Source organism: Cibotium barometz, chromosome 14 (genome assembly GCF_041138505.1).
Source record: "Cibotium barometz isolate CiBa-2024 chromosome 14, ASM4113850v1, whole genome shotgun sequence".
Lineage (NCBI taxonomy): Eukaryota > Viridiplantae > Streptophyta > Polypodiopsida > Cyatheales > Cibotiaceae > Cibotium > Cibotium barometz.
The window spans coordinates 50379635-50397363 of NC_141059.1; the positions used below are offsets into that span (position 1 = coordinate 50379635).

Sequence of the window (17729 nt, forward strand, 5' to 3'; positions counted from 1 at the left end):
CTACGCCATTGGTTTGCAGTGAATATTGATACATGTGCATGGCTTAGAGAGATTGGGACGCTGATCTTGCCATATTGTACATTTCACTTTGGATATTTTGCTGTATCACCCGAATGCAATCGAGGACGCTTGCCATTTTTCAAGAGGGGGTTATGTCATGCCTTGTGAAAATGGAACAGCACAAGTGTGGGCATGGTGGTTGCTGAGCAAAATAAATATTAAATGATTCATATTCGGGGTGCCCGGACAAATGAGATGAGGTGTGGACATCTTCAAATGTGAAGGGGGACCAGAACATTAGTATTTTTAATGTTTTATTCATGGATGGCCCCTAGGCCTAAGTGGTCCCTAGGAACTTTAACAAATATTAAAGTTGGGGGCCTAGGATATTTTTGGAAAAAGGGGCAACTCCACTTTTGGAGTTACACGCCTCTCTCATCTCTCTCTCTCTTGCTTTTGGAAGAACGTGCAAGCAAGCTGCGTGGAAGAGAAGAGAAGCTGGTCGACTGGTTTTGCTGTGAAGAGTGCAGGCTATACTGAATACCGGCCGTACAGACCACATGGCTGCAGGCCGTACAGTCAGGCGGCTGCAGTACTATTGGTTATTGGCTCAGGCGGCGTTTGCAGGTACAGTCAGCAGGCTGAAAACAGTACAGACAGTACTGTACGGACAGAGCAGGTGGCTGCAGTTCTGTACAGCCAGTACAGGTGGCGTTTACTATACGACAGCTGGTACAGTTTGCTGGCATCTTCTGATTCAGGCGGCGCAGGCGACCAGAGTCTAGTCAGCAGGCGTGCAGATTCAGGTGATTGTTGGTACAGTCCGTACAGTCCTGTACGGACAGGTACAGACAAGTACTGATGGCCTGTACGGACACGTACAGGCAGAAACAGTATTGTTCAGTCTTGAACATTATCAAGCGTTGAATCTCCATCTGCAGACAGTGCTTTATCAGAGCATATTTGGTGCATCAGTCAGGTGGTTGCAAAGAGGAAAGTACAGACAGTCTTTCTCAAGTGCACACTAGTACGATCGACCTCACGAGTGCAGAACCACACACTGAATTGGTAAGCTCTGAACTTGTCAATCTTTCTTTCTTTCCATTGGCTTATGTCTGCTGCAGACTTGTGTTATCTGGCCCCTTGTGAGAGGAGGGGTATGGCAGATTGAAAGGGTGGAAACAGAGATTGGACAGTGGATGTATATGTGAACTGAATTGTGGAACCATGTACATGGGATATGCCAGATGTGTGCTCAAGGCTGCCCTGCTGAATGGTCTTGGCTGATCAGAGGGAAACACAGTGTTGCTTCTGTGGGACACAGATCTGTGTGTGAATCCTCTGTGCTAAGAGGTCTTGTGGGCTGCCAGATTGGACATACAGGTGTATTCTCCTAGCTGGTTTTGTTGTACTCAGTTTTACATCATTTTGAATTTGAATAAAGAAATACCGAAAGGGGCGCCGAGCTTTGCGGCCAATAGTTGTCGTTCTCATTTCAGTTTTGGGGCACTCTAGCTCCAATTAAATTTGTTTTTATATTTGGACTACAAGTGGAAGGGTGACTGCTAGTCTACCACACTTTGGTTTCTACCAGAGGCCGGTTTCACCTAGTGGTATGGACACTAGGACTGACGGACTGACTGGTGTGGGTCTATATGGATGGAGCCTTAGCCCCTATGCTCAAGGGAGATCTTGTGTTGTACGGGATCTATGGTTGGGTGGTGAGCTACCTAATCAAGATTAATCTCGTGCTTGTCCTGTGTTTACGAGAGCTTGGAAGGATTCTATCTTGTGAGAATCCCTCATAACCAGCCATGTGCCGACATATTTATGCACATAGCTGTGTTTAGGAGAGCTTGGAAGGACTCTGTCGCGAGAACCCCTCATAACCAGCCATGTGTGGACAGATTTACACACTCAATATATTGAGCCATGGGTTTGTCCAACTGGCTTACCAGCAATCAGCCAGCCGACCAACCATCAGGATGCATATAAATAGTCATTTATAGCATGAGAAGGCAAGGATTTGCAGGGCCACATCTCCCAGCAGCAAGCAGGGTTTCCATGGTCATTAGTGTAGCTTCTATGAGCCTATACCCCTTGCTGTGGAAGACAGAACTACATCAATTTTAGGTTATGTATTGCAGCAAGGGTTACACACCATTAGTGCAAATCTGAGCTCGTCCCCCCCTCCTGTGTTTTTCCTTTTCCTGCGCCTCTCCCCTTTCGCCATCGCCTGTGCCTCTTTCTGTATCACCCGCTGTGCTTCCCCCTCCAGTCTCCGCATTGCCTCCTCCACCCCTGTTTTGCCCTCCCCCCCCCCCCTCCGCCCGGCGCTCCCTTCGTTCTGCATCCCCTTTCTCTGCTTCCGCCCTCCCCCTCCCCCCCCCTCTCCCCTTTGTCGCCTGTGCCCCCCCCTCCTGCCCTGTTATCCGCCTTCCCCCTCTCCCCTTTGCTCGCCCGTCCAGCCACGCACCCCCCCCCCCGCCTGTCTCTCCCTTCCCTCCTCCATAGCCTCTTCTCCGATCTTTTCGCCCCCTCCGTCTTCTGCAGGTTAGCTCTCTCAATTCTTGGGGCTTTCTTCATTCTGCAAATCTTGGTATTTTTTGGTCTTCACCCTCACGAGGACTCCATGGCAGCCGCTCCATCAACTCCGACCGAGGTCGCTGTTACTTGCTTATCCTTCTCTGAAGCGAACCTTCAGCTCCTCGCTATGACTGTTGCATCATTAGAGGTCTCCACTCTGGTATGCAAGATTTTCAGTAGCCGCCTAGCGCGCCGACAACTCACAGATCTTTTGCAGGCAAGCCTCATCGGTGGGCCTACAAAGATCATAGGCATTCATTCTCTAGGGCATGGCTACTATCAGGTTGAGTTCGACTCGCCACCAGTGGTGTCAGATCGAGTCATGCAGCTAAGCCCCGTTGCACTACGTATGGCCCAAACCTTCTTTGCACGGTGGCAACACGGCTTCGACCCCATGTCCGACCCCCTTGCTGGTGTGTCGGGCTTCACAACACCCACCGATCGGCGATGCGCCCCCTCCAATCACGGAGAGGATCCCTCCAGCCCCTCTGGTTTGGAGGCCGCTTCCCTGCCGAGACTCCTCCTCCGGCTCTCAGTTTCATGAGGCCATTTGGCCCCACTAAACCCCCGGCGAGCCTTTCCCAGCAGCATCCTTTCACTCCCATCCGCACCCTTTTCCTTCCTCTCCGCTCCTCAACCCCCTCTGCTCCCCCCCCACCCCCCCCCCCTCCCATCCTCACCTCCGACTATTCCTGCAGCAGTCCCCTCTGCCCCATCCTCTTCCTCTAAGCCTGCTCTCTCTCCCCGCCCCCCGGCCCCCCCCCCCTTTTCCCCCTTTTCCGCCTCTCCAGAGCACTCCTGCCGCCCTCCAGCACCACCCAACCCAGAGCGGAGGTAGCCAGTGAGCTCCATTCGCCGATTGATCCATAGATTATCGGAGCCGGTAGAGATGACCACCGTCCCTTCCCCCGTGAGGGCTCTCCTGCCAAAGTCCCCAGGTGAGCCCCCCAGGATCTTGAGGTTGCTTGTGTATTAAAGTTTCTTCCGATGTCTTGCCGGGGAAGGGACAGATCTTTTTGAGGAGACAATAGCACCCATTCAGATATGTGTGGTGTTTCATCACTCCAGACCTTCTACACCAGAGACTGGCGCGATGATCTTCTCTTTTCTGTTGAGTGCAGACCCGGAGACGGAGTGGGACTCGGAGTCGGCGGCTGCTGCGACCCAAGGGCAGGCAGTTTAGCTTTCACACCACCTTCACAATCTTCGCATCACCGACGTGCTCACCCACCTCTAGCCCTTGGCTAGGATGGAGCTTGGAGGCTCAGGCCATAGGGACCAGGACTAGGAGGTGGTGGCCTCCAACCTAGAGGTACTGCTCTTTGTGTTCCTGCATATCTCAGTTGCAATACCACTCCCCCCCCCCCTCTTACAAATACCTCGATTGTGATCGATGGAGCCTACTCTCCCGCTCGGACAGAGTGGCAACACATGGAGGACGGGATCCGCGCCCACTTGGCGCGCCTTCGCCCCAGAACTGATTGTGATTATTCCCCATCTAAACCCACGCCCAAGACTCTTCAAGTGGAGGGCAGTTCCGATAGTTCCGCTTCCCATAGAGATTGATATGCGGATAGCCTCATGAAACATTCAGGGTTTAGGGGGGCCTCAATGCTTTCAAAGGCGAGGCGTCCTCACAGGCGAGCTTCACAGAGCTCCAGTTGGGGCACCCATCAACATTCTCCTCCTTCAGGAGCATCACCTTTCCAAGGGGCATACCTGCCGCCACTGCGGGAAGATTTTACCAGGCAAGAGCCACACTTTTTGATCACCGTCTTTTGGCCCCTCGAGGACGCAAGGAGTTTTTTGTATTTCTGTCAGCGAGGAGCTCTTGCCGGCAATGACAGGTTCAGGTGTCGTAGTCTCTGGGCAAGCACAGTGGGTTGCTGTTATGATTGGAGCGGATTGCGTGGGCTTCCTCAATGTTTATGCCCCGAACGTCGCAATAGGTAGAGCCATATTATGGTGCACAGTTCGTGAGGCCCTTCCTCAGGCTGATTTTTGGTGCATGGGTGGTGACTTTAACATGATTGAGGCAACAAAGGACAGACTCGGAGGAGGCACGCCCACAGTCTCAAGCACAGAGTACTTTGCACGGGAGGTGTTGATCCTCGCACTCAGGGGACAAGATCCTCAGCATCTTCCAAAGTTTGGGTGCAGCCCTGGAAGCCTGTGCTTCTCGCGGTCTGATAGGAGGAGCACAAGCCTCAACCTCTCTGGACTTGACAGGTTTTATGTGGATGAGTGGGCTTGCGGCCATGGGGGCATGATCGGCATCTTGGCGGGCATTACTTTCTCGGATCACACTCCAGTTATTCTCACCTTAGAGGATCCTTGAAGGCAAGACAAGCACACGAGCTCTAGGATTCCGGACAATCTTATTCAGGATCCCGATATCTGCAGCAGGATAGAGCAAATTTGGGCGGGACTGGATTTTATTTCACACTCTGCTGCATGACCCTTGGATACAAGCCTTGGTGAGATCAGCAGCTTTTTGCAAGAGGTAGCTCGGAGCAGATTGGAGGGATTTTGTGAGCAAGAGAGGAGTCTGAGGAGGGGTCTTGCTTCTCTTCAACGGCTTCAGGAGAGTTCCCCCAATAGCCCTTCGATTGAGAGTCAGCTTGCTAATGCCCGTACAGAATCGGCTCCATTGAGGAGAGGAGGGTGGAGTACAGATACCATGCCATAGCTTCTTTTTGGACCTAGGCTAGCAATAGAGTCACGGGAGACTTCTTTGAGATAGCAAGCCCCCACAACAGGAGAGATGGTATTTGCAGGTTGAGTGGCCAGGATGGAGCCATTGTCTTTGACTATCACCAGCCTGGACATTTCCCAGTATGAAAAGGGGTCTGGTGGACTCCAGGATGTCTAAATATTTGGAAAGTAAAAGCTTTGGGAATTGGAGATTATCCTAGAATACAAAGGACCACACTCCTAAAATTTAGGAGAGTTGCTATTTTTGGCCCGACTCCGGATATTCTGTTCGCGTCATTACATCTGGAATTGAGCAGATACCAAGAGTTGGCAAAGTGCCTATGACAGAATGTCTACTAGTTGGGATATTTTTATAGATAAAGTTTATGGAAGGACCCATCTCTTAGATTGGGACATGTGGCAAGAAAGTGGACCAAAGTGAGACAAGCGGCCTCACACTTGTTAGAAAGTGGATCAAAGTGAGACAAGTGGCCTCACACTTGTCACTTCAGCTATTGTGTGGCTCTCCACTTGTCATTGTAGCCTTCTCTTGCCATTTTAGCTCATGGGAGGCCCAAATCTATAAATTGGAGCCCTCTCTCTTCATTAATAGAGGCTCTCTTGCTGCACACTAGCCTCTACCACCGTTGAAGGCTTCCCTAATGATGGCTACTCTCTTTCTCTCTCTCTTGAAGGCTGCCCATGAAGAATACCGGCTGTTGGGGACTGTTTTGGAGGCTTCCATCGCGAAGAAATACTGAATGCAAGGGTATTTAATCATTTATTATGATTTCTAGACATTGTACTGGTTGTACCAGTCCTTGTACTTGTTGTACTTACTGTACCACGGTCCATAGCAGCTATAAAACGCGTTTTTTATAAAAAATACTCAACGGGACGTTTTTTATCCAAAAAAACGTGAGGTTTTTTTTATTATTTAAAAATTTGCCAGGCTAACGTTTAACGTTATGCTTGGGCTTTTTTGGGATCCGCGTGCGCTCTGTTACTTCCCGAACCTGCACGCCCAACCTCACACGGTACTCTCTCTCTCTCCTTCACCCCCTCTCTCTCTCATCTCCTCTCTCTCCCCTTCTCCCTCTCTCTCTCTCTCTCTTATATACTCTCTTTCTCTCTCATCTCTTCTCTCCCCCCTCCACCCTCTCTCTGTCTCTCTTGTGTACATGTTTCTCACGAAGCTCTCTCTCTCTCTCTCTGTCTTACAAGTTACATAGTACATATACTCTCTCTCTCTCTCTCTCTCTCTCTCTCTCTCTCTCTCTCTCTCTCTCTCTCTCTCTCTCTCTTAGCCCTGGAGTCTTCACGACAGTTCGCATCACAGGGAGACGGATCATGTTGGTATGCACAGATGACAGCTTGGTTCCAACTGCATGGCTTTAGTATGGACAGGCTACCTCCATTTCAGTACTCCCTGGATGCACCCTCCCTCTCTCTCACACTCTATAGAGATCATCTTCTCCAGCTCACGGAGGATGGGTTTGTGATTAGACCCAGCTACATGGATACTCATCTTTCTCATGGGGTACGGTGTGCTATTGGTCAGATGCGCACATCCTCACACCAGCTAGAGATTGAGACTCGCAGATTCAAAGGAGTACCAGCTGAGGCCAGGATTTGTCAGCTGTGCCAGATGGAGCCAGAGACAGAGTTACATTACATATGTCACTGTCCAGTATATTATGAGATACGAGGCCGTTTTCACTGCCTGTTCAGAGAGGGCTTTGGACCACTTTCTAGAGTCATGAGATACCAGGATCAGAGATGCCTCGGATTGTACTTGCTAGAGCTGCGTAGACATAGAGAGGGTCTCCTGAGAGGGAGGGGATCAGAGAGGGAGAGACACCTACAGAGGCAGATTACAGACTTCTTTCGACCAGAGATTGAGCAGTCAGGTCAGCAGGCATTGCAGCTAGCCCCAGAGTACAGCCGCACCAGAGGTACACTGATTGATCAGGCTATAGAGCTGGGGCGGTCCAGGCACCCCAAGATGAGAGGCCCATCTCGACACCGGCGGAGACTACAACAGAGGATCAGGACCATACTAGCACGGCATGGGAGACGTCCAGTCAGAGTACTCACCATGGAGGACATTGAGGATATCCGCCATCGACCGATGAGAGACATCTTTGGATAGTGATGTGTATGATGCTTACCTTTGTTGCTGGAGTTTTCCTCCCAGATGTTATCCATTAGCAGCTCCTAGTACCGTACTTTTCCTCATAGTTGTTTCAGTTTCAGTTAGTTGTTTAGTTGTTTTTAGCTTTGCTTACACAGACATTGTATCAGATCCACCAATTGTTATAACCTTTTTGGTCTCATAGGTCATTTTGGCCTTTTGAACACGTTAATATATCATTTCATTTCTCTCTCTCTCTCTCTCTCTCTCTCTCTCTCTCTCTCTCTCTCTCTCTCTCTCTCGTCTCAATACATATTACATACTATCTACACACACACACACACACTCACACACGCATACTTATTACTACCTACAGGCTACGCGGGTGGCGGCACTCGTGTGAGACGTAACATGGGGAGAAAGAAATTAGCGGTATGGGATGAAGTGATCGAGAACAAGGCTGACAAAAATTGGCGGTGCAAGCATTGCAACATTGTCTACACCGGCAGTGCACCGCGTGTTAGAGCTCACCTTCTCCACATTACTGGCCAGGGAATTGATGTGTCCCAACGACATTCCCGACGATGTCATTCAGAAATTGGGTGAAGATCCAAGTGTTGTTCGTGCCAGAAAGAGAGCCCGAGTTCAGGTTCAAGGTATGGCACCTTCCATCATAATAGATTCCTCCCAGACTTCACCACAACGGGATGTTCCCGCATCATCAGTTGCCGGTTCTTCTCGAGCTCCAGCCTCTTCTCATCCACATAGCAGTGGTGCACATCCATCTTTCACCACAAGCCCTCCACCTCCAAATGTGCCAAAGAAGTCTCTTCAACAAAGTTGGGCCAAAATCAAGCATGACAATACAAGACGAAGAGTTCGGCAATACTTCTTCGAGTGCAATGTGCCCTTTGACCATGCTCGCAAGCCGGCTTTTCTACACATGCTTAGTGCGGTGGTGGATGAGGGGCCCCCATTCAAGCCTCCATCATATGAGATTCTTCGCACCAAAGAATTGAAGGCAGAGGTCATGGACATTGAGAAGGAGCTAGCACCAATACGGGCGGCATGGGCAAGGTATGGGTGTACTATTATGTGTGACGGGTGGTCGGACACCAAACGCCGACCTCTATTAAATATCCTTGTCTCTTGTTGTCTCGGCACCATGTTCTTGACTACATAGATGGCTCCGGGGAGGCACATACAGCTAAATTTATCTATGGGCATCTAAAGGCAGCAATAGAACAAGTGGGAAGCGAGAATGTGGTTGCGGTAGTCACAGATAATGCATCCAATTGCAAGGCTGCCGGCGCACTAGTGGAGAGAGACTATCCACAAATCAATTGGGTTCCTTCTGCTTCGCATTCGATTGATCTTCTAATTGAAGATGTGGGAGCCATACCATGGGTGGCGGATGTGGTGAAGAAGGCAGAGTTTATGGTAAACTATGTGACAAGAAAGCAACGAGCTCTTGGTATCTATCGGGCAAATTGTGAGACGGTGCTCGCAAAGCCTTCAAGTACCCGCTTTGCCTACCTCTTCATTGTCCTCCAAAAATTGGTAAAATGTCGACGTGGTTTGCGGCGTATGATTACGGATGACAAATGGATTTCATGGGATGGTAGCCACACCGAAAAGGGCAAAAGATTTGAGGATCTCATCTATGAGGCAATCTTTTGGCATGATGCGGAGTGCATTGTAGCATTCATGGAGCCATTGATCGCAGCACTATGCCTTAGCGACTCGGAGGGATGCACCATGGGCCTCATCTACGAGTTCATGGAGAAGGTGGGCGCGGCCTTCAATGCAAGCAACCTCTTTGATGATGATAGGTATGCTACTTGCAAGTTGTAGGACGTAAGTCGTTCTTTGCTTTTGACTCTTGAGTCTTTTTTCTTATAATGTATTCTAGATTCTAATTTATTGTCTTTTGTGCTAAACTTCTATGTCAATAGGATGGATGAAATCAAGGAGATATGGCAAACACGATGGGATTGGTTTCATCGTCCAATTCATGCTGTTAGCCACATCTTGCATCCACTTTGGAGACAAGATGCTCAGAGACATGATCGCGAGCTAAATGTGGGATGGAGAGAGTACACCACCAAAGTGGAGAGAGACCCAGTAACGCAAGATCTTCTCGAGACCCAACTTCTTCGGTTTCGCGACATGCATGATGTTGATTTTGGCTCACCACGAGCTAGTCTTCGAGATGCCCAGCTTAAACCTGTCAGCTGGTGGGAGAAGTATGGTGGTGACTGTGCTGAGCTACAGCGCATTGCTATGAGGGTTCTCTCACAAGATTGCTCCTCCGGCGCTTGTGAGAGAAACTGGAGCTTGTTTGCGGCCATACACACAAAGAAAAGAAATTGCTTGTTGCCTGCACAATTAAAGCGTCTTGTCTTTGTCAATTCCAATCTGAAGCTTCTTCGAAAGAGGACAAAAATGAAAGCAATCAATGAGATCAATCCCGACACTTTCAAGGTTGAGATTCGCATGGAGGAGCTAGTGCACCCTCGTGACGAAGAAGATGAAGTGTGGGCTTTCCTTGCAGCAGAGAGAGCCTCTTTTGCACATCAGACTCGCACAAGGACCGGCACCAGAGGCAGGGGCAGAGGCAAGGATAGAGGCAGAGGCAGAGGCAGGGGCAGAGCCAAAGCCAGGGGCAGGAGCCTTGAGACAGAGGCAGGGGCAGGGGCAGAGGCAGAGGCAGAGGCAGAGCCCGAGCCCGAGCCCGAGCCAGAGGGAGAGGCCAGCATTAGTGATTGGAGTGTTAGCGAAGAGGATGAGCATGACCATGACCATGGTGGGGATGATTCTAGCTCAGAGTCCGAGTCTTGACTCGATGAATGACTCATGAGTCACATTTTGTATGCCACATTCCAGTATCTACAGACTAGTGGCTCATTTTTATGTATGACATATGTTCATTGTTATTATGTTGCGGCTTCGTCCTTATTTATGTTAGGATTCAGGATTCAAGATTCAAGATTCCCATTTTGTGATTTTAGATTCATGAGTACTCAGTACATTTCATGATTATCTTGTATTCTCTAATCTCTTTAAGCATGATAATGATTCATAACTCAAGTCTCTCCTTGTCTTTCAAAATTAAAGTTTAAAGTTTAAACATACATAAGTTCATAAGTTATAACTCCAGTCTTGAGTCTTGACTCTTTGGTCTTTTAAAGTTCAACACTTCAAGTTTCAACTTTAAACATGTATGTGACATGTCTCGACCAAATGTAATTAAACTAGTGTTTTTTATTTTTTTTTAAACGACGTTTTTTTTTTGGCCCCGCGAAAAGACGTATAATACGCGTATTATACTTTGCTGTATTATACGTCCCGTCGCGTACCTGGCTGCTATGGTACCACCCATTTTGTACCGGTTATACAGCTTCTGTACTTGATGTACCAACCACTGTACTTGCTGTACTAGTCATTGTACATGACATATCAGCATTTGTACTTGGTGTACCTACTGTACCAACCACCGTACCGGTTGTACCAACCATTGTACCTGTTGTACCAACCACTGTACCGGTTGTACCAACCATTGTACTGGCTGTACCAATCCTTGTACTTGTTGTACTTGCTATACCACCCATTGTACCAACTGTACCAGCTTCTATACTTGCTATACCAACCATTGTACCTACTGTACTAGTCACTATACATGCTGTACCATCATTTGTACTTGCTGTACCTGCTATACCAACCACCGTACCGACTGTACCAACCATTGTGCCTGCTTTACCAGCCACTGTACTTGCTATACCGGCTGAATGGAGAGTTGTACTTGCTGTGCCAGCTCTATTGCATGAAGACCGTGGTTTTTGGAGAAGAATCAGTACCCACACGGAGGTATATGGATTATATTGTTGGCTCGGCATTTCTACAGCCTGTGTTCCGGCTGGTAGCCTCGTGTTGGGCTATGTTATGGCATTTGTATATGGATAATCCAGCATCTCCCGTGGGGAGAGTAAGGCCCTCAAAGCTTGTATATGATATTATTCTCCTTGGGTAATAAAATACTCCAAGGGAGGGGGGGGGGGGGGGTTCGGCCCATTCCGGCCTCTATGCGGTGTCACACAGGCAAGCTTCATTTTCAGCATTTGTGGATGTTTTTGTCCAGCTTTTATGTTTAAATGTTTTAATATGCATTGATGGTATCAACAAGTGTGTCAAAGGCCCTAGTCCCCCGGGCACCCATCGCGAGTTACATTGGTATCAGAGCATAGGCTTTCTTGTGCCCGGGGGACTAGGGCCTTTGACACACTTGTAGATACCATCAATGCATATCAAAACACTTAAACATGGCCACAACCTTAACACATATCCATCATCACTTTGCATAAAACATAAAAGCTGGACAAAACATCCACAAATGCTGAAAATGGATCTTGCACATGTGACACCACATACAAGCCTTAATGACCCCCCCCCCCCCCCCCCCCCCCCCCCCCCCCCCCCCCCCCCCCCCCTTGGAGTATTTTATTACCCAAGGAGAATAATATCATGTACAAGCTTTAAGGGCCTTACTCTCCCCACGGGAGATGCCGGATTATCCATATACAAAGGCCCTAGTCCCCCGGGCGCCCGCCACGAGTTACACTGACCCCCCCATGTGAGAGCCATCACCACTAATTTTTTCCTCCTCTCACGGGTGCCCCATTATCTTCACAGGTGATGGACATACGCGAGAGGGCTTGGTGGCACACGAGAGAGGTGGTTCCCCTCGCTCTTCGGTCCTCTTATTGACTCCTCCCTTCACTGCATAGGAGCTAGCGGAGGCATTGACTGCTCTTCCTAGGGGAAAATGCCCGGGGGTGGATGGGCTTCCAGTTTTTCTTTCTTTCTTCGCCATTGGGACCTCATGGAAGGCGACCTTCGAGCTGGCTTCAATGAGATTATGACCACAGGTGCCATGCCAGAGAGGCTTTCAGAGGGCTTGATACACTTGATTCCTAAGGAGGGTGGTGATAGATTGGAGATCCGACAATGGAGACCCATCACCCTTCTTGGGACCACCTACAAGATCTTGGCCAAGGCCATCAGCTGGAGACTTCAGCCTTTCCTCCCTGACTTGATCCATGACACTCAGATAGGTTTTTTTCAAGATCGAAGCATTCTCGACAACATCTTCACCTTCTGGGAGGCGACTGCTTCGGCCAGGATGCGGCAACAGGACCTCATAGTGCTACTCCTAGACTTTGAGAAAGCTTATGATAGGGTGGATTGGAGCTTTCTGGAGGGCACAATGAGCCGGATGGGGTTCCCCGTGGAGTCACGAGTGGATCCATGGGGTTTCAAGACTTTACTCAATCTCTCACAATCAGGTTCTAATTCAAGAAGCCTATTGCGATAAATTCCCCCTTTCCTCCTTGGTCCGGCAAGGTTGTCCTCTCGCACCTTACCTTTTCCTATTCGTCGCCGAGGCCATGAGCGGTTTTCTCTCAACCCAAGAGACGGGGCTCCACGGATTGTGTCTCCTCCTTCGTACTCAGGAGGAGCTGCTGGACTCAGAGTTTGCAGATGACACAGCAACTTACCTATCAAGAGATGTGAGGAATCTCCAGAGATTCACTGAAGCGATGAAGATCTTTTGTCGCGCATTAGGAGCACAAATCAATTCGCACAAGTTGTGCGCTTTTTGGGTAGGCTTTGCACCCGCCCCGACTTGGTGCCAAGTTGAGGCTTTCTAGTGGACCCTGAGGGGCACTCCCGTTTGCTTTCTCGGATGCCAGGTGGGCATCGGCATCTCTCCGGAGCAGCAGCTAGCCCCTCTTCTTCTGAGCATTCAGAAGAAGCTTTTGTACTGGAATTCCACTAGGCTCTCCCTACCTGGGAGAGTGGTGGTGGCAAACCAAGTCCTTCTTGCCACCATGTGATACATTACTTCTTGTTGGGCCCTCTCCCCAGCATGTATTGGCCAGGTACAAAGGTTGATACGAAACTTCTTATGGGCCGACAATGACGGGAGGCCTGCCAGGCAGGGCCAAGGTGGCATGGAGAGTGTCATGTGCGCAGAGTATCTACCGTGTGCAGCACGCACACAAGACTAGCTAAAGGCTTGGGATAGCTTCGAGCTAGGCAGACCGATTGGCGATTTGGGCTAGGGATGGACTAACATGCGGGCGCCCGAGTGTGGACGCCCGGTGACCGGCCAAGAGCCTATAAAAGGGTGGCCAAGATCAGTTAGTTGGTCAGAGTCTCGCGAGTCTTTGCGAGATCTCTATGGTCAGAAGCCTGAATCTAGTGCATACGTGCACTGCTTCATGCATCTGAGGCCGGCAACAGTCTCGAGGCCCATGAGGGTAGCTCCGTCGCAATATGGGACGTCATGGAGTAGAGATTGGTCGGTGCGTCTTGCTAGTTAGCTCAGCTCGTGGCTCGGTGGGGATAGCCAAGTCTTGTGGGTTTTTCCCACGGCTTTCATGGTTGGGTGGTGAGTCATGCCTACACCCCCTTCACGTTTTATGGCTTTGTTTTGCAAGTTTTGGGTCATGTTTCAAGATTGCTCTATGAGGAGACCCTTGGGGATTTGACAGAGAGTAATCATTCAGCCACAAAGTAGACGGGGGCTAGGCATCATTGACCCTGCTATTCAGAACCGCACCCTTGAAAGGACTTCCTCTTGGCCCAGATTTCAGCATGCACCCCGAGTCTAGGGGGCCCTTCGCCGCAGAGGACCAGATGGATCTTCACAAAGATGCGGGCCCATGGATTTAGCCCAACTTTTGAGGACAAATTTGTAGCCAGTTTACTTCGAGCTTGAGATCACCTCACGCCGGCAATTAGGTAGATAGCTCCGGTAGCTTCAAAGGGGAGCGCGTTGAGCATAGGACCTACCACGTCCCTTGGAGATTGGCTTGCGCACAGACAGTTACCCCCGGAGGTTCAGGAGAGAGGCCCAATAGGGATCCGGGGTCGAGACAAGCTCAGCATCGACATCGATTCTGCTATTCCTCAACAGTGGCTGACTCCTATCCCAAACCCAACCCCCCCACTGTGGCTAGACGTGTTTACCATGCATGATGTTATATTGGCAGTCCACAGAGCGGATGAGGACAGTGGTTTGCTCACTTTTTCTATTGGCCCCCATAGCAGACGAGAGAAATCTGAGCCCCCCTTGGAGGATTTCAGTGGCTGCACTTTACAGAGGGTGAGGGTAATTAGATTGCAGGCACGGGAGTGGCACATAGACCCCCCGCCGGCCAAGGTGACCAAGGGGAGATTCTCGCGGCTATGGATATGGGAGAGCCCACCTCTCACGCGCCTCTAATGGGACCCGAGAGAGTGGACTTGGCATGATCCTACTGATCGGGAGGAAGCTCTGGATGCCCCTTTTTTTGCATATACAGCGCGGCTAGGCCGCAGGATTTAGATGACGGAGATTGATGGCACCCCAACAACAACAATACATTAGCAGTCATCACAGTGCCTCTCCCAATGTTTCCTCTCAGATTTTTGGAAGAAGCTCTGGGACAATTTTTGGCCTCAAAAGATCACCCTCTTTCTTTGGCTGATGGCACACAGGAGCTTGCATTGGAGGTCAACCAGCAGCTTGCACGAGGTGCGGCCACCCTTAGGAGTCTCAACAACATTGTCTCTAGGATTGCCCGGAGGCTCAACAGGTTTGGCAATGGATTCTCCACATCTTCACGATGGATAGGGCCTCGACCCAGATCATTACATGGGGCACCGTCGCTTGGGCCACAGAGGCTGAGGTTGTATGGGCTTATCAAGAGGATGGTGGGGGTCTAGCCCTTCAGGTTTCTCACCTCCGCATTTCGGCAATACCACTCACAGCCCCATTTACTACCCACTAGAGACCAGGCTCATATCAGAGATGGGAGATTTGCAGCAGCATTGCAGCTTGGCACATATGGCGAGCTAGATGCAGCGAAGCCATCGAGGGTACCCACACTCCGCCTACAAAGTCCATCAGGAGCATTTGGCTCGACATCATCCATACCCTCAGTCAGTGACTCGGTGGGGGAAGTTGCAGGGTGACTCGGATCGCATGCGGAAGCTTTCTTGAGGCTCTGGCGGCTTGGCCCTTTTCTCACTGACAGTGGTGGTGATCCCATTTGGCATTTCAGACCACCTGTGTGGTTATTCCCCCCACCCCCCTCTTGTATGAGAAAGCCTTCTCCTCATAGAGCGGCCAGCCGGAGGAGAAGTGCATCTTTCTCCACCTTTGATTATTTGCTCTCCACCCTGTACATGTGGCGAGGTTGTATCTAGCCCTTTGTGGTTGTATTTAGTCCATCGTGGCTGTTTTTCATTAGGATCTATTTCCCGGAAAAAAAAGGGTTACACACCATACATACAGATATGAGTTTGGATGTGTGTCATCATTGTATATAATCATGTTTTGGCAATATACAGTACTTGAGGTCTATGACCTTGTCTATTGTGTACTTGAAGTTCACTGTTAACCAACCAGCATTAGCGTTGATCTTAGCTTCCACAATTATGTTACATTGGTATTAGAGCATCAGGCCACCTTTCTCCTAGCATTTGTGTTAGGTGATCTCCAGGCGTTTTTGCATGTGTGTAAGGATTTGCAGGCAGCTAGGTCGGTATTAAGGGTTTGTGTTAAGGTTTTCTAGCAGCCATGTCTTGCACATAGCATTAGTTCTTACAGATTACTGTGTAGGATTGGTGTCACTAACCATTACCACATGATTATGAACATAATGTAAGAAAAAAGAAAAGCACAGATATTTACTCTTTGTAAAGATGCTTCATTGTGACGCCGCAGAGAGGCACCTGCAGACTTGGGAGCTCTACCAGTTGCATCTTTTGTTGATTGCTTCCCACCAGCTTTTGCACGCACCACATACCTGCAACCTGTAAAAGCTTCAAAATCTCTCTTTTCTTTTTATGAAGATTCAAGCCCAAGATACAGCAATCCAAGTCCGCAAAGGGTATTCATTTGATAAAAATAACTTAGTTTTAGGTGCTAAATCAACTGCATTCGTGTGTTGAAGTCTGCCTTCCACAGCTGCTCACCTGTGATGTGTTTTGTGTGCAAGAATTGAGCCCTTCTTAGCATCAAACACGCAACCCGCAAAGTGTCCACCTCTTGAGAGCAAAACAACCCACACAATTTTCTCTTCAGACCCCCCACTGGTGACAAAGCTCCTCAACCTTTGCAACAATTCATTCTCAGTAACAAAACCTCCACTTCCCATGCTATAATCGGCCTTAGCTTTGCATAGTTTCTCATTGTCTCTTAGAACCACACACTTCCAAAAGGTAGCTATTTCATCTGAGGTTTGAAGCAATAGAGAGATGTGATTGTGGCTTGCTGGCTTAGATGCAGTAAAGGATCGGGTGCTATGTGCTTTCTCCTCGTCACTGCTATCATTGTCCTCTTCCTCTGACCCAGAGATGCTGGAGACATCGTCATCTCTTTCACGATGTCCTTGAGCAAGCACCTCAAACTCCTCTTCAGAAATGGGATCCTTTCCAACCAGCTTGCGCTTAACCTGGAAAAAGCTTCACCGAATGAATGTGTTTCTTTGGCATATGTCACAAATTGCAACCCTTTTGTTCAAAATAAATACTCAACCTTTAGTAGCTGTGTGTAAGAGATAGACATACATCAATTTATCAATCTCCTAGCTGAAGTTGAAACGCTCCACCTCATCACATGATTTATACTCTCCCTCTCACATGTGGAAGTCTTTCACCTAGACTATGTCAGAATGCACAGCGGAAATGAAGACAACTGCTGTAGAGAGCAATACACAGATGCAAGAGAGAGAAGATAGTGTAACTTTGCTATATATACACCAATAAATCCCGGAATGCTGAATAACGAGTGTGGGGGGCAAGGGGCCATTTTATATGGCCCCAGGCTGCTGGTTGGCCAGCACTAAAACAGCTGACAGCAGCCCAAATGCCCACGACCAGCACAAAATCCAGTCGGCCAGCATAAGGGCAGTTGGCCAGGGCTGACAGCAGGTCGAGGCCCAGGATCCAGTTGGCCAGCAAATGGAACAGCCGATACGAAGAGGACAACCTCCCACTACTGGGCAAAAAATGGGAAAAATACATGGAAGTGAGGAAAAATGGGGAAACACCAAAACTAGGCACGCACACCCACAACAAAGGCCCTGGCATAGTGTACAGACAGGAGATGACTGCTAACACCCCCTCTCAGCTCGTGGATGTGGAACCACACCAATATGAGAACTTGTCAAAGAGGAGAGTGGGGAGAGATCGTATATACCATTCTCCACGCCGCCTTCCGAAACAATCTGACCAGTCTCGCAGTCCCGTAGAGCAACAGAATGCT

The 17729-nt window shown here is 49.3% G+C and overlaps 2 protein-coding genes across 3 annotated transcripts in view; one reads left to right on the plus strand and one right to left on the minus strand.

The window, feature by feature from the left end:
* Positions 1–17729, minus strand: part of LOC147632145 (zinc finger protein-like protein) — an 87238-nt gene that overhangs the window by 60139 nt on the left and 9370 nt on the right. For both annotated transcript variants that reach the window (XM_086808779.1, XM_086808781.1), the window contains exons 2-3: positions 16439–16917; positions 16155–16269 (exon numbers count right to left, since the gene is read on the minus strand). In XM_086808779.1, coding sequence (XP_086664905.1) covers positions 16155–16269; positions 16439–16917 — 594 coding nt within the window. The remainder of the gene's footprint in view (positions 1–16154; positions 16270–16438; positions 16918–17729) is intronic.
* Positions 7974–10255, plus strand: LOC147632146 (uncharacterized). The gene is made up of 3 exons (XM_086808937.1): positions 7974–8499; positions 8598–9246; positions 9370–10255. The coding sequence occupies exons 1-3, from the start codon at positions 7974–7976 to the stop codon at positions 10253–10255; spliced, it is 2061 nt and encodes a 686-aa protein (XP_086665063.1).

What these genes read in the sequence shown, in the direction of transcription:
- LOC147632146 (XM_086808937.1), top strand. Translation starts at nt 7,974, where the DNA reads ATGTGTCCCAACGACATTCCCGACGATGTCATTCAGAAATTGGGTGAA. An exon ending in GGCATGGGCAAGGTATGGGT is followed by an intron (nt 8,500 to 8,597) that starts GTACTATTATGT and finishes TTGACTACATAG; the next exon opens with ATGGCTCCGGGGAGGCACAT. An exon ending in AACCTCTTTGATGATGATAG is followed by an intron (nt 9,247 to 9,369) that starts GTATGCTACTTG and finishes CTATGTCAATAG; the next exon opens with GATGGATGAAATCAAGGAGA.